We start from the raw sequence: 22873 nt of genomic DNA, 5'->3' as shown, positions 1-22873 counted from the left end.
CTTCACCATGATTTATTAAAAAGACAGCCTGTACGAACTTTATTACATAAAGTACCAAATAGTTTTATTTTATAGGTTCTCATTTACTCAGGGCTCTACATGCTAGGTTCAACATTATAAAAAATTCAAAAAGTACCTTTCGAGGAACTAAAATGTACCAAAAGAGCCTTTTATGGGTCCTCACTTACTTCGGACTCTACATGCTTAATTTCATGCTTCTAGGTCATCATCATTCATTCAAAAAGTAACTTTTGGAGAACGAGAAGTACCAAAAAGTTCCCTTTTATTGGTCCTCACTTTCTTTGGGCTCTACATGCTTAATTTCATGTCTCTAAGTTCATTGTTAAAGAAAATTATAAAAGTAACTTTTGAAGAACGAAAAAGTACCAAAAATTCCCTTTTTATTGGACCACACTTACTCCGGGACCTACATACATATGCATAATTTCATGTTTCTAGCCAATAGCAACTTTCACGGTATTGTTGTTGTGTGTGTTGTTGTTTATTATTTTTGTCTGCACCAAAAATCTAATTTTTTTTATTAAATTTTGAGGGGTTGTCTCGGATTTTTGCTCACATTTCCGTTATTTATGGACCGATTTCTCTGATTTTAAAAGGGAAACTTCTCGAAAGAATGTCTAACGGAATCGTTGAAGACTTGTGTCCCGAAGATATCTGGGGTCTTCAGAAAATTGATTTCAGCAAACATACAGACGGACATTCAGACAGACAGACGGACAAAGCTTAATCGACTTCGCTATCTATAAGGACTTGGATTTTATAGGGTTGGAAAATTATATTCTAGAAATTACAAACGGAATGACAAACTTATATATACCCTGCTCACGAAGGTAAATGGTATAAAAATATTTGTCCTTTTTGTTTTATTTTCATGTGCTACTCAAACCAACGTTTATTGGTTTTTACTTTTTCGGATAAGTAAAAGTATTTTGTTTAATTGTATGGCATTGGTCCACACAATATTCATATATGTATATATAAATATGCATGTATGTATGTATATTAGGAAAGTCCTAATTATGAAGAGGTAAATAATTGAATTTATGTTGAAAAAATACATTTTAACTTGAAAAGAACCACAACCTTTCAACCTTCAGCAAGTTTCTAATTAGATTTCAAAAACATTTTATTTGTAGTGCATAATTTTCCAATTGTATTGCAGAAATTTTAAACTTAAAAATTTAAATGAAAACTCATTGTATTTAAGAAATGTCTAATTGCATTTTAGATGTTACGAACTGTATTTCAATAATTTTCAATTAAAATGCAGTTATAAATTTCTGAAATTTAATCTAAAATGGTGTAGACATTAAAACTTTTGAATAATAAAAATACTTAAACCGAACTTACTGTCCCAAGATTGGCAGCTTTATACGACTTGGACACTTGGCTGAAGACAATAGATTCAGTATTTCCTATCTATTAAACAATTTCATTAAATTATGTATGTTATCTACCTTAGGTAAACGAAATATAATATAATTTTTTATATTAACAATTTTCTTGAGCCTTCCTAATTGTCTTTAACTTTTGTCGAATGAATACTAAATATTATTAAAGTGCAAAACTAATTGAGCATGACATAAAGAAAGAAATATCACGTACATATATATTTACACTAATCTATTGTCTTTTATACACATGTATAGATGGGTCTGTAGAAGTGTACATATGTAAATAATAATAATACACAAATTGATGACACATACACAAGTGCATATTCTCTACACACATTCATATGTGTGTGGTCAATGCGATTAAATTTTGTTGGTTTTCATTTATAATTAAAATAAAGACAATTTAGATGAAACATTTAAGGTCATCTTATGATAAATAAATCTTAAAATACTTGAAAGGAAGTGACCTAAATATGTCATCTTATAGAGATGTATAAATACGAATAATTGACATTGCAATATTATAAGATATTATATTATACTGTGTGTAATTTTTTAAGTCATGGATATATAACCATATACGGATACCAATGCGTGGTAAAAGACCAAAAATTACCCAAGTTTTGCCCAAAGTCATGCAATCCTTAATGGTCCCAAAACGATTTGGTGCCTCGGTGTCCTTTTTGCACAAAAATTAAATTTTCTCTCCTGTCATAAAGAACATGTGAAATAAAAATATTTAATCTTATTTTTTTCATTTCAAGTAAAAAGTTTTACATTGTGAAATTACACTGCTTTTATTAATGACACCTGTACGTATAAGTGATAATGAAATATTGATATTACAAATATTAAGTATACGCCTAATTTAGAGAAGCACATGAAATATTTTTTTAACACGTAAAAATCGATTTTTGCCTCCGAAATTAAATGAAAATTCCGAACGGTTTGCATTTTTTCAAAAATGACACCGAAGCCCCAAGTCTTTGAAGACCATATAAAAATGTGCATAACTTTGGGCAAAACTGTTAGACACGGGTCTTTTTTTTGTATTTTATCAGTATCAGTGTTATACAATTGAAAATTCATTTTCCCTTAAACCCTTAGACCAAATTTTTATAAAACGTCAACAAAGAGAGTAATTGAAGTCATATCGAACAATACCTTATTTCATAAAATCAAATCCAAAGTTATTCCAATTTGAATATTTCAAAAAAAATCCTATGTTATGGATCCAATTTACAGATATGAAGTGAAAAGTACTTTTAACAATAAAATATATTCTCCAAGCTTTAAATAAAACAAGTGGTGGTCGATGTGCCTTTGGAATGACTGAGACATTAAAATTCCAGGTTTAATGAACTCTAATATTATATTTTCGTATTGGTATCTTTGTTTTCATGTACATAAATACATACACATGTAATTGAGTAATTTTTATTGTCATTTAAAGACGAGAAGTTTCTCTTATGAAAACAACATTAAAGTCTGAAGTATTACTGGCGGCAGTCTTGGTTACGTACGTAGAATCAGTTTCGTAAAACTCATATAACAAAAGAACAAACACATAGACACATACATATGTATATAGAAGAAAACAAAGTAAAGGGTATGCTGAAATACCCTTCAAGCAGGCCCAATATATGCAAAAAATTCTTACTTATTTACTAAATATTTGAAAACTTTTATTTTGCAAAACAATATTTTAGAGATGTTGACTAAAATTTTTGTACATTATTACTTAGGCTAACGAAAGATTTATAATTTTTCATTCAAAATATTCCAAAAGGGGCCTTTTAAGGCCTTTTTATTTCTACCTGTTGTATATCAAAGTATATTAAATGTTACTTAATGGTTTTCATATCTTAAATTTAGTTAATTTCATGCAACATAAAACTCACAACAAATTTGATTGTGTATTAACAAAAATTTAAATTTTAAGAAATGTTTATTTATTAATACGAAGACATATAAAATAATAACAAATAATAAGTTATTGTTAATAAAATAGCATTAAAAATAATTACATTTTTAATAAACTAACCATAAATAATACTTTTATTAAATAATTATTAATAATTCATAATTTTATATTTATAAACATTAGAGTGGTACATAAGTATATTACATAAAGTATTTGAATGTGTAAATTAAAAAAAAAAAAACGAAAATTATCGAAAAATATTATTTAAAAAGATCTAATATTTGTGAACTTGTATGTAGCTAGCTAATGCGACTTTAAAAGACGTTTTATATGATACCATAAGAACTTCATGAAAGGACCTTTTTAAACTTCAAACTATCTTACCAAATATTGACTACAGGATAAATATTTTGAAAAACTAAATCCTCAAATGAACTAAACTTATATGTTTCTCTTCATACAAACCGTACTCCACATTGTATGTACATTAGGGATATAACTAATTTGGCGAAATTTTTGGATAACACCACGAGATGGCCAATGTTGTGTAATTATTGAAAATATATTTTTTAGGTCATTTGAAATCTAAAACATTACACACCAACCCCAATTTCTAATATAAACCAAATTTTTTTAAATTTTTTATTTTTTTAATTTTAAGATTAAAATATTTATATATGGGCATTTCTACCTAAAAGTATATTTTTGTCACTTCGCAACTCATCATTGCCTATATCTCCGAACTTTTTGATATTTCGCAAATATACTATTTTACATCCCTAAATCAAAAAGTCCACAAAAAGTTATTTGTTGATAATATTTGTTTTGACCATATCTCCGATTCTTATGGACCGATTTTACGGGTTTTAAACAACTAAATACTTAAAAACATATTTAAATTAATTATCTAAGATTTGGATTCCGAAGACATATGGAGCCTTCAAAAAACTGATTTTAAAAAACAGATGGACAGACATTTGATGCGTGAACTTTTTTACCATGCGCGAAAAAATAATAATGTAGTTTCTCATAGTTTTTAATACTCTATTCGACTATGATATGCCAACTTGCATATTTGTAAAGAATGTCAATAGTTATATCCCTAATGTACATACATATATAAGTGTTGTTATGTTAATGTTAATTACTCAAATATTTAATAAAATTATTAAAGTAGATAAATGTACATTTTAATCACTTATGGAAACAATTTAATAATAAACATTAGGGTAACTAACTATTTATTTAATTAAAAACAACTGAATTTATCGCAACCAAACTCAACCTTTTTCAATTCAAAATTTTACATGACTTTATTTTTATAGCCAGTGTGCTTCGCTACCTCTAAAGGAAAATTCATTAAAAAAATCCCTTTTCTATAATAATTTTATATGTGGCATCTACACCTACTTGAAATTTCGAAATAAAAAGTAGTCTATAATATCTTATTGTATGTCTATAAAAATTCTATGAAAATTTCTATAAAATCGGTCCAGTCGTCTAGACTTCAAACACATACCCAAACAAATAAACACAAATTAATTCTCATATATAAGGGCAATTTCATTGTCATCCGATTTGGATGAAAAACTGCACTACTATTGGATAGTAGTTCAGACACAAAGCAGTATCGATCAAGAACTGCCGGACTCAAAGGAGGTCAAAGTTGGACATTTTGCTCATACAGGGTTTTTTCAAATGAGTGTAACTTTTCACCTATTAATCCTAGCAAAAATTGTCTGAAGATGTTAGATTTCTTCACTGTTTCCAAAAATATGAGCTTTTTTGCTTTTTTTAGTGACCATATATTATTAATTAAAAGAACAGGACTTTAGTTTTTCACTACATATTTAATGCTCACACTTTTTCAACACAATTTTATTTTCCCCGGCCACCTTAATGTAAATATATGTATAAATAAGTATATTTTGTACTCGTTTGTTTATAATACTAATTGTCATTATTATGTATTACATTATTAAATTACCACTTAAGCGTATGATTAATATTAAATTTATATCATGTTTAATTAATAATACTCATACGTCAAAATAGCTAGGAAGTATGTAGGTAAATTTTGTTTAATTTACCAAAAAAAAGCTGTGCACTTATACTTGAATATTATATTATTTTAAAGTAGTATTTTCAAAAATGTTTTAAGATGTTTCCTAAATCGTTTTAAAATAAATATGGAAGCACACAAACCTTCTACGGAGTTGATGTGGCACTTTTCATACTAAATTTAATGGCTTAAAACCTGCCCATTGTTTCTAATCATTTTTGTACATGATATGTAAAACTAGGGACTACATAGAATAAAATTATGTTTCCCATCAGATGTCTGTCATTCTTTATCAAACATATAATTTATAGATATATAATATTTGTATAGTAGTAGTGATGTAGTAGTATGGGGAATATTGATGGAAAATTTTAGTTCTTCTTATGCTGCTTTCGTGGGTTTACGACCAATATTTGTAACTCATCGCAAACGGTATGACAATATCAAATAACTCTTAATATATGTTCATGGTGGATATAAAAATTATTAATTATTTTTTAATCCTGCTTAAATATGTGCGTTTGTTCTACTTATTTAAAAACTATTTGTTGCTAAATAACAATATTCACTAATTAACTCCACACATAACTCCAGGCCTTAACTAAATACATACTTATGTACATAAGTACATATGTGTGCAAAACCACTGATGCGTATGATTAATATTAAATGTAATTAAATTGAATATTTATAAAACTCTGCTAATAAACGCTTAAGAAATAATTCATTTTTTAGAAATTTTAAGCTTTTAAAGAATTTTAACATTAAATCCAAAAGTATTTCCTTTAAAAAGTACTTTAAAAAAAATGACAGTTGAATGAATTAAAAAAAAAATATTTTTAATTAAAAAAAATAATAGCAAGGACAAATGTGTCAAAACTTTTAATTTTTTTTTCTCTCGCATATAAAAACTTGTGAAAAAAATTCTATAAATTAAAATATTTTTAAAAGTTATCAGCGTGCACTCGTCTCACTTATACAAACACATAGACATGTATGATTTGTTTTCCATTTAGTTAATTAAATTCTCAAAAGTAAAAATTACTAAAAAAAAAATATCTCCATGAATTAACAACAACAGCAGCATTCAGGTTTTCGCAAGTTCAATCAATAATGAAACATTTTTCAATATTATTAAAAATGTATGAAAAACTTTGCAAAAAATGCATCATAAATTCCCTAGAAATTCGAGAAAAAAATAATTTAAATACTTTTTGTTTTAGATAACACAAAGTATTGGTTAAAAAAGTGAGAAAATATATTTTATATTTTGTTAAAGTTTAGTTATAGTAATGGAATGAAGCCATTTTATAGGGACAGAAAGGAAAAGAGAAAAAGGTAGCTATGTTGGTGGCTGGCAGCAGCTTACAGGAAATTTACAACAATTTCAATTAATTATGCTAATTTCCTTTTAACAAGAAACTTCAAAACTTCCACACACGAAATGAAACTGCAAAAACATTATGGAGAAAAGATATAAACAAAAGAAAAAGTTTTCACTCTTTTTTACCTTTTTTGGTGATGGCAAACTTTAACACATGCAGTAAAATAGCATATCAACTACACTAGCAGTTTTATAAAGAGACAATGTCTCCCTTTTAGACTATGTTTGAGACTACTTAAGTACTTAATTCATATAATAATATTTTAGAGTCATGCCATTTAAGTATTCTAAAGTAATTTATAACAAAAAGTTATTGAACCTACGACAAACTCATGATAAAATAACTAAAAATTATTATTAGTTTAGTACAATTACCCCGTACTAACGGTAACTGCTGTTATATTTTTACACTTATATAAAATTATATTTTAGTATAAAGGTGATAAAGGTTTATGAATACTTAATGTAGGGCTGTTCACAGTATACTGTTTAAGTTTGTTACATGTAAAAAAGTTGCAACAAAATTTTGTTTGCTAGTAAATTATTAGGAAACTGCATACTTTAAGTTTCTAAATGAATAATAATTATTTATTTTTTCTTTTAGGGGGAAGGGGGATAGTTTTCAAGAAAGTAAAATTGTTTAGAATTTTTTGGCAAAATTTTGTGCCAGAAAGTCATTTTGAATTTAAATTAAGGAGATGGTCTTTGCACAATATTATACTTTTAAATTAGAAATTTTTTAAAAAATAATAACTTTTAATGAAAACTTTAATATATTTTCTTATCTCCTGTGGACTCAGCAGGAAAGAAAATTTTTTTTGGATTTTAAAGAGAAAAAATAATATAATTTATTATTTTCATTTTAAAGAAGAAACATGTAAGAAAAGTCTGCAAATAGTTAATTAGTTGTGCTATTATTTTATATATTTGATATATGATTTTTTTTTCTAACTATTAAAATATTATAACTTGGACTTATACAATTTTTTCTTATTTTATTTAAACTTTTTATTTGGGAAATACTTTATCTTGTGTTGCAAAATAAACAACATTCAGTTAAAGAAACCAAAAAAAACGAAGAATCTACTTAAAGATGCCAAAATGAAGTTAAACATAAAATCATGTAAATCTCCCCCAATATAAAGCTGACCTTTTTTTTAAGCTTGAACGATTTCACGCTCTTTGCTGTGTACAAATAACACTTTAAACATGTATGTAGTATGTACAATAGAGTGCCCCGACGAAGAACCTTTTTAAAAATATTATGAAGGAATACCTCTCTGGGGAGGGTATTATGCGTTTGTACTGATGTTTGTAACACCCAAAAATATTAGTCCTACATCCACCCAAAGTGTACCAATCGGCTCTGAATCACTTTCTGAGTCGATTTGACTATGTCCGTCCGTCCGTTTGTGTGTCCATGTAAATCTTGTGCGCACTCTACAGGTCGCAATTTTCAAGGTAATTGGAATTTGGTACATACTCTTCATTTGACCCAAGGATAAAGATATTATACTGAGATAAAGATTTTCAATCGCTAGTAGGGAACTGATGACCATTTCATAAATATATATTTTTTATTTTTCTCGTATTTAGTACATTACTACGCATGGCTTAAGATTTATTCCTACAGAAAGGTGGACCACCTAATGTACAACCATACTTAATACCCAATAGCTCTAGGTAAATATGTTAGCGACGGATATCATTTAGACCTTTACAGATTAAAAATCCAGTTTAGTTCAAATATTAAAGGAAAATAGTACCTTTATGTAACTGTCAAATTACTAAAAAAAATTGGGTCAAACTCTTTGAGATAAAAACTCTCTTAGAGGGATTCATTCATACTTAAAAGTATTGGTTTAAACTTCACAAACACGCTTCTATATAATTTCCTGCCAAGAAATGAAAACCAAAAGAAAGAAAACCCTAAAATGAAGATGATAAACCACTATAGAGGTATAAGGAACAAAAAAAATCATTTTTTGATTTGTATATTTTTTATTCATTTGGAAAGTAACGCATTATTCATGTACGTTTTAGTTGAAAGAAATAAGAGAAATAACGAATGAATGAAGAATGGAATGGTTTTATTTGGTTTGTTTGGTTAACATTTTATGCTAATCGCATTTTGCTGTATTTTCATACAAGACGAAAGCACAGTGGTTACAACTATAAATAAAAAAAGCTTTTATTTAGCATTAAGGTTTATTATAACACGTTCGAAAAAGAAAACTTATTACTTACTTATAAGTAGTTTTCGATTTGTATGGAAAAGCTAAAGAATTTTATGCAGTTTTTCAAACAAAAACTGAATAAAGCCGTGGTTACTCCCTTTTAACCACTGTTTTAATACTCACACTTTTTTACAGATTTTATGAATTTTATTTTATATTAACATTTCGTTTCTTGGTTTAAATTAATGTTGTGTAATAGAAAAAAATAAAATAAAATTATTTAAATAAAAACGAATCAAACAAAAAAAAAAACTAAATGTACAATTCAAGACATTTCATCAGTATCCCTCTTCATTTTAAATCAAATAAATATTGTTTGCCAATAAATAAGTTCAAGGAAACAAACAATCAACCAAAAATAATATGTCTCTATAGTTTCAACAACACATTTCAACAAACTTTTATGCAGAAATTCGACTTTAATAAGATCAAAATAAATTTATTTAAATCTTATGGGTTATACATTTTCTCTCTTTCAAGACTTCTGCACTTGTCAAACAAACCAAATAAGTACCTTATTATCAAATATACATATATTTTATAAAGAATTTTACTTTACATTTTTATTTTCATGTAAAGTAATTTGTAATTATCTTTAAAAATGGAAACTTCAAAATTTTGTACATAAAATAACAAAAATCAATTGAATAAGTCATCGGCTTTAGTTGAATATTTTATATGATTGATAGATTGGCGTATTTTTCTTTTCATACTTCTATTGAAAATATAAGATTAAAAACTTATTATGGCGGTTGTTGAGTTGTAGCTGGCAAATGTATGGCATCAAATTGTGTTTAACCCTTGGTGAAAGAAACTTATTCTTGCTGCAATTTTGAAATAATATTTTATAAAGAAAAATTTTATCTAAAGTTGTCCATAAAGAAACAAAAGATGTCATTCCGTTTGTAACACTTCGAAATATTGGTCATAGACCCACAAAAGTATATATATATATATATATTCTAGGTCCTTATTAAATTCTAAGACGATCTAGCCATGTCCGCCCGTCTGTCTGTTGAAATCATAAATATTCTCTATTGATAAGGTTTGTTTGGTATTGAAAAAGGCAATATTGGTCCACGTTTTCGAATAGCCCCCATACAAGTGGACCCCGAAAAACAGCATTAACAGACATAACTGTTTTCAAAATACGATTAAACCGATTAAATTCGACATAAATAAGTAGCATATGACCCAAATTTTATGAGGATCGGTCTATAGAAAATTACTATAACGCTCATTACTGGAATAAAATTACGAATATTGCGATGAAATTCGACATACATAAGTTTTATGGGAGCGAAAATATTTTTACCAATTTTTTGGAGGATCGGCCCATAAATTACCCTACCGCCATATAAGGTCCCCTTTAAAAAATTACTTTAGACCTCATTACTGGCTTAACAATTCGAGTATAACGATGAAATTCGACACAAGTAAGTTTCTTGCGAGCCAAAATCTATCTACCAAATTCTATGTGGATCGGTCCATAATTGATCCTACCCCCCATATAAGGTCCCCTTCAGAAAATGACTTTAACACTCATTACTGGCTTTAAAGTACGAGTATAGCGATGAACTTTGACATAAGTAAGTCTCTTACATGCCAAAACCTCTCGAGCCAAAATCTCTCTTACAAATTTAGTGAGGGTCGGTCCATAATTGACCCTATCCCCCATATAATGAAAATTACTTAAACGATTATTGCTGACTTAAAAATACGAGTTATGAATACAGCTATAAAAATCGGCATAAGAAACTCCCAGTAAAAACTTTCATTGCCATGTAAGGGTTTCAAATGCTAAAATTTACTTACACAATAGCATTTTAAATAATTATTTTAACACGGTGATGTCAGTGGAGGCAAGTAATTACCACAAACGTAACAAGTAATTAGAAAAAGGAGCCATTGTAAATCGCATGAAAAAACTTATACAGCTTCTATATCTTCAATGGCAAGATGACTAATGAATTAGGAAGTATTTCTATAAAACAATATTAGTAAGACCTTATTAGACTACTTCTATATAATGTTATTAGGTAAGTAATTACAATTGAAAGCCATTACCTAGTTTTTGCTGGGCTTTTATACGAACGTTAATCTTGCTACCGAATTTCATGCGGAATGTGTCGGTAACACTCTGACTATGGGAGATAGCATATAAGCCCTCTTTAGAAAATTACTTTAACACTAATTACTAGCGTAAAAATACGAGTACAGCGATGATATTCAAGGTAAACAAGTTTTAAGTATATGAACCAAAATAGATCTACAAAATGTTATGAAGACTGATCAATAATTGACCTTACCCCTCATATAAGGTTCTCTTCAGAAATTTTTATAAGGTTCCCTTCAGGAAAGGGTTTTGCTTTTTAAATTAAATTTTTTAAAAATGAATATTTTGTTAGTTCAAAAGAGTTCAGTTCGAACCATAATTGACTTAGCCATATTCCAAATATCTATAGGGGAGCATTCCTTTTACGGCATACGGTTTGATGGCGGGTATATGAGATTCGGCATAGCCGAATATAACACTTTTACTTGTTTTATAATGGAAAATTTCTCAAAAATTTTCTTTAAAGATAAAATTTATCAAAAATTGTGTAGGTGGAGAAAATCTATACAAAAAAATACCGAAAATTCTGATTAAAAATCCTAAAAACAATGTTCAATATGGGTTAATTTTCAATTGCATATTTCTCTCTGTACTATAGCTGCATAATGTTTCCCGTTGCTAAGATGCAAACGCACATTTTAAATAAACTTTGAAAATCATCTAGAAATACTATATTTTGCCATTTATGCACACTGCAGGATAGTCTGAGGTTATGACCTTATATTCAGAACGTTTAAAATATTGATCCTTTATCTTAAAAAAAATGTGGTCCAATACTAGGTTAACTTAATATTGTAGCTTTATTTAATGAATTATAAGAGAATTAAAAGGTGCCAAAAACTAAAATTAAAAAGAGGAAAAGGAACAGTTTAATAAAGGACTTTTTGGTTAAGGCAACCTAACCCTAATTTAGCATCTAATGTATAGTACATAACTCATATTTCTTCTATTACCTAAATGATATTTTCATGTTCTTACTCGTAAATTTACTCTAACAAAGACAAGCAATCATAATCATCATCCACACAAATACCCGTAAATACTGATAGACAGACATTCAAAAAATAATGCAGAACTGTAAATTGTCTGTCGGTATGTCAATCTGTCTGCCTGTTTGTATTCGTTAAAATTCTATAGAAATTTGAAAAGAAAATAATTTGCATTGTATGAATTGATGAGTTTGAGTATGAATATATGTAAGTTTTTTTTTCTTGTTTTCTTTAACGATTGTGGTTTAGTTTCAAATAAAAACAACAGCAGCCACAAGAATCATCCTCTTAAGAAAAGTATTAAAATCTTTAAATTTTGAATTTGTTTGAAATTCAAACATTACTGAATTAACTGAAAGATGGCATGGGCAAGTAAACTGAGTAATATACTTTCGATATTTAGAAAACAAATGATTTCCTGGATTTATTAGTGAATCATTGAGTTCCTCGATAAAAGTCTGGTAAAAGTTATTGTGCGAGTTTTATTGGATAATCTGTTGAATATTGGTTTTTAGTGAAAAATTTTTTTTTTGTAAAATCTCAATTTTTTTTAAAAATCACTTTTTTGTAAAAATTCGATTTTTTGAAAATATTTAATTTTCTTTTTTGTGAAAATTATATTTTATAATGAAAAGTATAGTAAAAAATACAATTTTTAGTGAAGAATTTCGTGAAAATTCGACTTTTTAAATAATTATAATTATGTTTTTATGTGAATATTCGAAATTTACATTTTCTTAAAAAATAATTTATAACAAAAATTTAGGATTTTAAGGAAGTTGTTTTATAATACATATAAAGATAAATTAAATTTTTAGTTTTTATAATTTTCTTATTTCAACAAAAATAGCTTTAAAATAAGCATTTCCGCAATTTAGGCAATAAAATAAATAAAAAAAAACTTAATACTGTAACCTTTTTGACGCTATTGGCCCTGAAACCCTAAAAGCCTTATGCAAAAATAGAATGAAAAGAACAAAACCTCGCAAATTAAAGAGTATTAAGCCACATATTGAATTCAATACATAAGGATTTTCCTTCAATTTTTATTTTAAATAATACCTAAAAGAAAAACTTGAATTCAAATATACATATATACAAATTTGTCCTTTTGCTTCTAAGGATTATTCTTCACATACATACCCAGTTACAAAAAAATGTTTAGATAGTTTATATCCTTATTTCTATGCAAAGGAAAAAAAAAATAAATTAAAAAAAAATATCAAACTTAAATAACCAAGCAATTCAATACTTAATCTTTTGATATGAATATGTATAGAAAAAATTAAAGCCACATACATTTAGTTTAGTTAGTTAGTTAGTTAGTTTGAAAGGAGGATGTATATACATCAAATCCGAAGAAATACACCTAGGCCTCTATCGGGCCTGTTGTGCGCTCCTTAACCAGTGCCTCAGGTGGGAATCGAACCCACCACCTCCGGTCTACCAGTCTAGAACACTAACCACTAACCTACCGGAGGCCACACATTTAGTTTAAGCCTGTAATGTTTGTTTGACTTTTAAATCTCTTTCAGCTTGCGGAAACGGAAATATTATATGACTATACAAATGAATTTGTATAAATGAACATGTAAATAAAAATTTTAAAAACATTAAACGATTTTTAAGCAAAATTACTTTTTTACCTTCGTTAGAAGGGTACATATCGTCACCTAAAACTCAAACGGCCCAATCTAACATTTTTGAAATTTTACAGGAGAAGCAAAAAACTATTTAAATTGAAAAGTTTGTTTCTTTTAGCGCGATTTTTTTTATAAAATAAACAAATTGTTTAATGGTGAAACGTATTACATTGGCGTACATAAAAAATGTTTTAGGGCCTTTTGTTTTTTGTCAATAAAATAGCTAATTCTGGTACCAGGAGTCTAATTTATTTGTGGACATTTGTTTTGTTGCAATACATTAGAATCTGCAAAAAATCGATTTTGCGTTTTTGGTTAGGTAGGGCCGTTTGCGTTTCAGGTGACGATATAAGTTTGTCATTTCGTTTGCAATTTCCAGTTAGTTAATTAGTTAGTTAGTTAGTTAGCTAGTTAGTTAGTTAGTTAGTTAGTTAGTTAGTTAGTTAGTTAGATAGTTAGTTAGTTAGTTAGTTAGTTAGTTAGTTAGTTAGTTAGTTAGTTAGTTAGTTAGTTAGTTAGTTAGTTAGTAGTAAGTAAGTAAGTTAGTAGTTAGTTAGTTAGTTAGTTAGTTAGTTAGTTAGTTAGTTAGTAGTTAGTTAGTTAGTTAGTTAGTTAGTTAGTTAGTTAGTTAGTTAGTTAGTTAGTTAGTTAGTTAGTTAGTAGTTAGTTAGTTAGTTAGTTAGTTAGTTAGTTAGTTAGTTAGTTAGTTAGTTAGTTAGTTAGTTAGTTAGTTAGTTAGTTAGTTAGTTAGTTAGTAGTTAGTTAGTTAGTTAGTAGTTAGTTAGTTAGTTAGTTAGTTAGTTAGTTAGTTAGTTAGTTAGTTAGTTAGTTAGTTAGTAGTTTTAGTTAGTTAGTTAGTTAGTAGTTAGTTAGTTAGTTAGTAGTTAGTTAGTTAGTTAGTTAGTTAGTTAGTTAGTTAGTTAGTTAGTTAGTTAGTTAGTAGTTAGTTAGTTAGTTAGTTAGTTAGTAGTTAGTTAGTTAGTTAGTTAGTTAGTTAGTTAGTAGTTAGTTAGTTAGTTAGTTAGTTAGTTAGTAGTTAGTTAGTTAGTTAGTTAGTTAGTTAGTTAGTTAGTTAGTTAGTTAGTTAGTAGTTAGTTAGTTAGTTAGTTAGTTAGTTAGTTAGTAGTTAGTTAGTAGTTAGTTAGTTAGTTAGTTAGTTAGTTAGTTAGTTAGTTAGTTAGTTAGTTAGTTAGTTAGTTAGTTAGTAGTTAGTTAGTTAGTTAGTTAGTTAGTTAGTTAGTTAGTTAGTTAGTTAGTTAGTTAGTTAGTTAGTTAGTTAGTTAGTTAGTAGTTAGTTAGTTAGTTAGTTAGTTAGTTAGTAGTTAGTTAGTTAGTTAGTTAGTAGTTAGTTAGTTAGTTAGTTAGTTAGTTAGTTAGTTAGTTAGTTAGTTAGTTAGTTAGTTAGTTAGTTAGTTAGTTAGTTAGTTAGTTAGTTAGTTAGTTAGTTAGTTAGTTAGTTAGTTAGTTAGTTAGTTAGTTAGTTAGTTAGTTAGTTAGTTAGTTAGTTAGTTAGTTAGTTAGTTAGTTAGTTAGTTAGTTAGTAGTTAGTTAGTTAGTTAGTTAGTTAGTTAGTTAGTTAGTTAGTTAGTTAGTTAGTTAGTAGTTAGTTAGTTAGTTAGTTAGTTAGTTAGTTAGTTAGTTAGTTAGTTAGTTAGTTAGTTAGTTAGTTGGTTAGTTAGTTAGTTAGTTAGTTAGTTAGTTAGTTAGTTAGTAGAACGGTTCCAAAACAACTATGGAAAAAACAGCTTGGATGTCGTATTACCGACTCTATTAAACAAACTGCCTACAAATTTACTAAATGTCCAGAACGAATATAGAAGAAAAAAGTTATTAAAACTCCACTTTTTAAATTCACAATGAAAACAAATGATTTTTTAAACATATGTATTTTAAATTACTACATCCTGCAGATAAGCCTAATGACTTCGCGGGATTATTATTTAAGAAAATTGTAAATGAATTTTTCTAAAATAAATAAATTTAATAATTTAAACAAAAAAAAAAAAAGTTAGTTAGTTAGTTAGTTAGTTAGTTAGTTAGTTAGTTAGTTAGTTAGTTAGTTAGTTAGTTAGTTAGTTAGTTAGTTAGTTAGTTAGTTAGTTAGTTAGTTAGTTAGTAGTTAGTTAGTTAGTTAGTTAGTTAGTTAGTTAGTTAGTTAGTTAGTTAGTTAGTTAGTTAGTTAGTTAGTTAGTTAGTTAGTTAGTTAGTTAGTTAGTTAGTTAGTTAGTTAGTAGTTAGTTAGTTAGTTAGTTAGTAGTTAGTTAGTTAGTTAGTAGTTAGTTAGTTAGTTAGTTAGTTAGTTAGTTAGTTAGTTAGTAGTTAGTTAGTTAGTTAGTTAGTTAGTTAGTTAGTTAGTTAGTTAGTTAGTTAGTTAGTTAGTTAGTTAGTTAGTTAGTTAGTTAGTTAGTTAGTTAGTTAGTTAGTTAGTTAGTTAGTAGTTAGTTAGTTAGTTAGTTAGTTAGTTAGTTAGTTAGTTAGTTAGTTAGTTAGTTAGTTAGTTAGTTAGTTAGTTAGTTAGTTAGTTAGTTAGTTAGTTAGTTAGTTAGTTAGTTAGTTAGTAGTTAGTTAGTAGTTAGTTAGTTAGTTAGTTAGTTAGTTAGTTAGTTAGTTAGTTAGTTAGTTAGTAGTTAGTTAGTTAGTTAGTTAGTTAGTTAGTTAGTTAGTTAGTTAGTTAGTTAGTTAGTTAGTTAGTTAGTTAGTTAGTTAGTTAGTAGTTAGTTAGTTAGTTAGTTAGTTAGTTAGTTAGTTAGTTAGTTAGTTAGTTAGTTAGTTAGTAGTTAGTTAGTTAGTTAGTTAGTTAGTTAGTTAGTTAGTTAGTTAGTTAGTAGTTAGTTAGTTAGTTAGTTAGTTAGTTAGTTAGTTAGTTAGTTAGTTAGTTAGTTAGTTAGTTAGTTAGTTAGTTAGTTAGTTAGTTAGTTAGTTAGTTAGTTAGTTAGTTAGTTAGTTAGTTAGTTAGTTAGTTAGTTAGTTAGTTAGTTAGTTAGTTAGTTAGTTAGTTAGTTAGTTAGTTAGTTAGTTAGTTAGTTAGTTAGTTAGTTAGTTAGTTAGTAGTTAGTTAGTTAGTTAGTTAGTTAGTTAGTTAGTTAGTTAGTTAGTTAGTTAGTTAGTTAGTTAGTTAGTTAGTTAGTTAGTAGTTAGTTAGTTAGTTAGTTAGTTAGTTAGTTAGTTAGTTAGTTAGTTAGTTAGTTAGTTAGTTAGTTAGTTAGTTAGTAGTTAGTTAGTTAGTTAGTTAGTTAGTTAGTTAGTTAGTTAGTTAGTTAGTTAGTTAGTTAGTTAGTTAGTTAGTTAGTTAGTTAGTTAGTTAGTTAGTTAGTTAGTTAGTTAGTTAGTTAGTTAGTTAGTTAGTTAGTTAGTTAGTTAGTTAGTTAGTTAGTTAGTTAGTTAGTTAGTTAGTTAGTTAGTTAGTTAGTTAGTTAGTTAGTTAGTTAGTAGTTAGTTAGTTAGTTAGTTAGTTAGTTAGTTAGTTAGTTAGTTAGTTAGTTAGTTAGTTAGTTAGTTAGTAGTAGTTAGTAGTTAGTTAGTAGTTAGTTAGTTAGGTTAGGTTAGGTAGGCAGGTCGTCCTCGCGATGTCATCACTGGGGACACACTTGGGTCCAGAATTTTGATCCCTTTGTGATACCTGAAACGAGAGAGAACGGTCGGCGTATTAGTACACTTCAACCTAATCACTCTGGTTTCCACCGAACCAGTTTGTCGCACGAATATAGGAATCTATCTTTCGGATATCAACCTCCGATAGATCCGCTAAGTCATGCAGAAAATAGCTACCTAGCAGACCCACTCTGTGATCAGCTAGGGCAGGACAATGACAGAGGAAGTGAGTTATACTCTCTTCTTCCTCTTCATCCTGGCAGCTCCTGCAGAAGTCGTTACTGGGTAAGTTCAGTCTTCTTGCATGGAGTCCGAAAGGCCAGTGGCCAGTTACCACTGCCGTTAAGTTCCGTAGATTAACTCTCGGAATGTAGAAAAGGGCTTGGGATCTTTGTGGGTCGTAAGATGGCCACATGATCCTTGCCTGTCTACAGGTGGCTTCAGTCGACCATCTGCATTGCGCAAGCTCATATAGTTTTTCACGTATCGAGCGTTTGCAGGTTGAAAGCGGTATACCGACAAAAGGGTCGGTATGCTCTCCTGCAAGCGAGGAGCCTAACTTGGCAAGAGAGTCCGCGATGGTATTACCAGGAATTTGCTGATGTCCTGGAATCCAATACAGTCCTATTGTGGAATGTTTCGCCATCTCGTTAAGGGATGCCCGGCATTCTAGGACTAAGTTTGACGTCGTGTAGACACCACTTAGAACCTTAAGGGCTGCCTGGCTGTCGGTATAAATTCGAATATTAACACCGTATATTCGATAAAACCTGAGCCAGTTTGCAGCCCGTTTAATGGCTGATAGTTCAGCCTGAAGGACGCTACATTGGTCAGGAAGCTTGAATGATACTTCCGTTCCCGAATGTGCTATGTAAAAGCCACCGCCTACACCATGGTTTGATTTTGAGCCATCAGTGAAAACCTTATACGATCCATCATGGAGGATTGTTTCCATCACATTTGGGTCGTCTCGGATATTCACCGAAAAGCTTCTATCAAAAGACGGTTTGGCGATGCAATAGTCGATATTGCCAGGAATTTCTCCTAGACAATTGAGGATGGTGGAGTGACCTGACTGAATCATATGCCACATACCAATTGTATTGAGTCTAATAGCCGCGTTGAGGGCAACCTCTTGGGCCATTAGATCAATAGGTAGCCATCCCATCATGACAAAGAGAGCCTTTGATGGGGTGGTGCGGAGAGCCCCCGTTATCAACAGAGCTGATGTGCGAAGGATTCCCTCAAAACGTTTGCGGTGTGAGTCCTTTTGTACAGACTTCCACCATACAAGTGCACCGTACAATAGTATGGGCTTGACTACCATGTCGAAGAGCCATTTGGTATTCTTGGGGTTTATGCCCCATGATTTGCCAATTGCTCTTTTACACGAGTATAAGGCCGCAGCCGCTTTTGATACTCTAGATTGAGTGTTCAAATGCCATGATAGTTTTGAATCTAGGATTACTCCCAGATATTTAGCACTATCCGATAACTTCAATTCTATCCCATTCAGTCGTGGGAGAGTGAAGGTGGGTATCTTGTACTTCTTAGTGAAGAGAACAAGTTCCGTTTTCGATGGATTAACACCAAGGCCACTGACGTTGCTCCATGTACTGAGTGTCCTGAGTGCAATCTCCATCCTTTGCGATAAAGTATCCAGATATTTGCCAGATACTACTACAGACACATCGTCTGCATATGCTATTACCTTAAATCCCATAGATCTAAGATCCATAAGAAGTGGGTTCAACGCTAGGTTCCACAGAAGTGGAGATAGAACTCCACCTTGTGGGGTACCGCGATTTGCCACTTTTGTGACATTTGCTGCTCCCATTTCGGAGATAATGATTCGCTGAGTCAGTAATCTCTTGATGAAAGCTGTTATTGGTTGGTTTATACCCAGACCAGTTAGGGCCGTTGTTATCGACCCAGGGTGAACATTGTTGAAAGCCCCCTCGATGTCCAAGAAGGCAACCAGTGTATATTCCCCTTGCGCTATTGTCTTTTCAATGTGACAAACTAGCGAATGTAATGCAGTCTCAACAGATTTTCCCTTCATGTAGGCATGTTGAGATGCTGATAAATGGTCAGGTTTGATATGTATTCTGAGATGCAGATCAATTATCCTTTCCAAAGTTTTGAGAAGAAAGGAGGATAGACTAATTGGTCTAAAATCCTTTGGCTTCGTGTGAGAGGTCTTTCCTCCTTTCGGAATGAAAACCACTGTGCACTTGGTCCAGGGTTCGGGTATATAAGACCATTTTAAACAGGCATCATATATCCGCGTTAGCCAAGGCATAAGATGGACAGCATTGTATTGCAAATCCGCAGGTATTATACCGTCAGGACTAGTGTTTATAAACCGGTTAACCGGTTAACCGAAAAACCGGTTTTTATTGCATATTTCGGTTTTTCGCAAACCGGTTTTTTAAAACATTGGTTTTCGGTTAACCGGGTTATCCGGTTTTTAAGTCTCGGTTAACCGGTTTCAAAAAAATCTAATTTTTAGTACAAAATTTTATGTTTTCTTTGATATTTTATTGTGATTTTTAAAAATTTTGGATAGATAATTTTAAACATTATTTTCCGTTTGTGCATATGAAAACAGACCTAAGATTGTTAAACAAATATTATCTATATACTTACTTGTTTACTGCGTGAGTATAGTAAAAATCGAGAAGTTTCTCAAACGTTCTCAAAACGGACTTTATTTATCGAAACATAAGGATTGTTGTTGCCGTCCGAGAACTTATGCTGCTGGGGTTTTTCACAAACTGTAATGGCGCTTAGGTTGATTGACAGGAAGTCAGAATGACACCTGTCAATATTCCTAAGCGTCATTCACAGTAATTTGAACAACCACAGGCGTAGTGAGTGGAGGGAGGTCACTGTCTATGTCGAGACAATCGTCGCGAACCTGAACACTGTTTATAGTTCTGGGCATAATTTTTGCTATTGATATATATGGTCAATTTATCCCTCGTATGGCAACTTCCATATACCTAACGAATCAATAATATCTTCAGATCTATATAAGTTTGTTTTCTTATGATATATTAATGTACATATCTATACTAAAAAATGCAAATATCTTATTAAGTAATTTATAATATTTCGCAAAATGACATTTTTCAACTATATATTATAATATTTTAAAGATTTCCAAACATTTCGGTTAACCGGTTTAACCGGTTTTTTATACTCGGTTAACCGACAAACCGGTTTTTTAGAAATGGTTAATTTTCGGTTAACCGAAAAACCGGTTTTTCCAAAAGTCGGTTTTTTATAAACACTAGTCAGGACCCGGTGATTTGTAGGGGTCGAAGCTGTTTATCGCCCAGTTGATTTTATCTTCATTTATGGATATTCCTGTATCAGCTGGGAGATCTGTAAACTGCATGTCAGTACCGTTTTCCGGAGATTGACAGCCTGGAAAGTGAGTGGCCATTAAAACTTCTAAGGTTTCTTGGCTACTGGTCGTCCAACTGCCACAAGGTTTCTGAATGAAACTTGGGACAGGAGGAGTAGATGATAAGATTTTGCGCAGACGACTGGTCTCAGAAGAACCTTCCACGCTACAGAAGGTTTTCCAAGATTTGCGCTTTGCATTTCTTACCAGGTTCTTGAAACGATTAACCGAGGTCTTGTAAGAAATCCAGTTTCCTGTTTTCTTTGCCTCGTTAAACAGTCTGCGCGTCTCTTTTCGAGATTTCGCAATGTCCGCAGACCACCATGGGGGCCTGCATCTGCCTTTGTGCATATTCTGTTTACAAGACAGTGAAGTCGCGTGTTTGAAAGCTTGATTTATGGTTTCAACCGCGTTTTCTATGTCCGATCGGTTTTCGATGATCGGTACATCCTGGAGTGAACGTGAGATTAGCCCCATTTGCATTTCCCAATCTGTTCGTCTCCTGTTTATAAAGGGCTTTGGGGCCACTTTGTCAACTACGATTTCAAAATCGATGTACTGATGGTCAGAGAAAGAGCAGTCACTTGAGACTCTCCATCCCCTTATCCTATCATGATGCATAGAACTAACCAGCGTAATGTCGAGAACTTCCCTTCTGTTTGAAACAATAAAGGTCGGTTCGGATCCTGTATTTAAAATATCAAGATTATTGCTTAGAATGAAGTTAAAGATTGACTCACCTCTAGCGTTTATGTCCGAGCTTCCCCAGACAGTGTGATGGGCATTGGCATCAGCCCCCATAATGATCGGCATGCTTTTCGAGTTTGCCATCTCTATGGATCTGCAGACCAGGTTGTTCGGTGGCTGGTCGCTGTGGTCGTGAGCCATGTACGCCGAGATAACCAATATAGCACCTACACTGGTCTCCCATATGGCTGCTACGGTGTCTTCATCACTGAAATCAGAAAGAATGAAGATGTTGAGACTGCTTTTGGCTACTATACAGGATCGAATCTTACCAGATCCTTTTGCGTACAATAGCTTAAAGCTTTTCATGCCTAGTCCACTCACCCTTTCTTGGTGAATCCAGGGTTAGTTAGTTAGTTAGTTAGTTAGTTAGTTAGTTAGTTAGTTAGTTAGTTAGTTAGTTAGTTAGTTAGTTAGTTAGTTAGTTAGTTAGTTAGTTAGTTAGTTAGTTAGTTAGTTAGTTAGTTAGTTAGTTAGTTAGTTAGTTAGTTAGTTAGTTAGTTAGTAGTTAGTTAGTTAGTTAGTTAGTTAGTTAGTTAGTTAGTTAGTTAGTTAGTTAGTTAGTTAGTTAGTTAGTTAGTTAGTTAGTTAGTTAGTTAGTTAGTTAGTTAGTTAGTTAGTTAGTTAGTTAGTTAGTTAGTTAGTTAGTTAGTTAGTTAGTAGTTAGTTAGTTAGTTAGTTAGTAGTTAGTTAGTTAGTTAGTTAGTTAGTTAGTGTTAGTTAGTTAGTTAGTTAGTTAGTTAGTTAGTTAGTTAGTTAGTTAGTTAGTTAGTTAGTTAGTTAGTTAGTTAGTTAGTTAGTTAGTTAGTAGTTAGTTAGTTAGTTAGTTAGTTAGTTAGTTAGTAGTTAGTTAGTTAGTTAGTTAGTTAGTTAGTTAGTTAGTTAGTTAGTTAGTTAGTTAGTTAGTTAGTTAGTTAGTTAGTTAGTTAGTTAGTTAGTTAGTTAGTTAGTTAGTTAGTTAGTTAGTTAGTTAGTTAGTTAGTTAGTTAGTTAGTTAGTTAGTTAGTTAGTTAGTTAGTTAGTTAGTTAGTTAGTTAGTTAGTTAGTTAGTTAGTTAGTTAGTTAGTTAGTTAGTAGTTAGTTAGTTAGTTAGTTAGTTAGTAGTTAGTTAGTTAGTTAGTTAGTTAGTTAGTTAGTTAGTTAGTTAGTTAGTTAGTTAGTTAGTTAGTTAGTTAGTTAGTTAGTTAGTTAGTTAGTTAGTTAGTTAGTTAGTTAGTTAGTTAGTTAGTTAGTTAGTTAGTTAGTTAGTTAGTTAGTTAGTTAGTTAGTTAGTTAGTTAGTTAGTTAGTTAGTTAGTTAGTTAGTTAGTTAGTTAGTTAGTTAGTTAGTTAGTTAGTTAGTTAGTTAGTT

General features: G+C 30.2%; 1 protein-coding gene across 1 annotated transcript; it reads right to left on the bottom strand.

Moving 5' to 3' along the window:
* Window positions 1-17356: 17356 nt before the first annotated feature.
* LOC119610051 lies at window positions 17357-21853 on the bottom strand (the record flags this gene model as incomplete). The annotated part of the gene is made up of 2 exons (XM_037965127.1): window positions 21517-21853; window positions 17357-17392 (listed from the first exon to the last, which is right to left on the bottom strand). Coding segments are annotated over exons 1-2 (352 nt in total), but the record flags the coding sequence as incomplete, so codon positions are not given.
* Window positions 21854-22873: the final 1020 nt, after the last annotated feature.

The sequence above is a fragment of the Lucilia sericata genome, unplaced genomic scaffold (genome assembly GCF_015586225.1).
Source record: "Lucilia sericata isolate MDLA Ls3-8-SP2 unplaced genomic scaffold, ASM1558622v1 Contig001108F_arrow, whole genome shotgun sequence".
NCBI classification, from domain to species: domain Eukaryota; kingdom Metazoa; phylum Arthropoda; class Insecta; order Diptera; family Calliphoridae; genus Lucilia; species Lucilia sericata.
The sequence above is the reverse complement of the archived record's forward strand: the minus strand, read 5'-3'. Positions and strand labels throughout refer to the sequence as shown.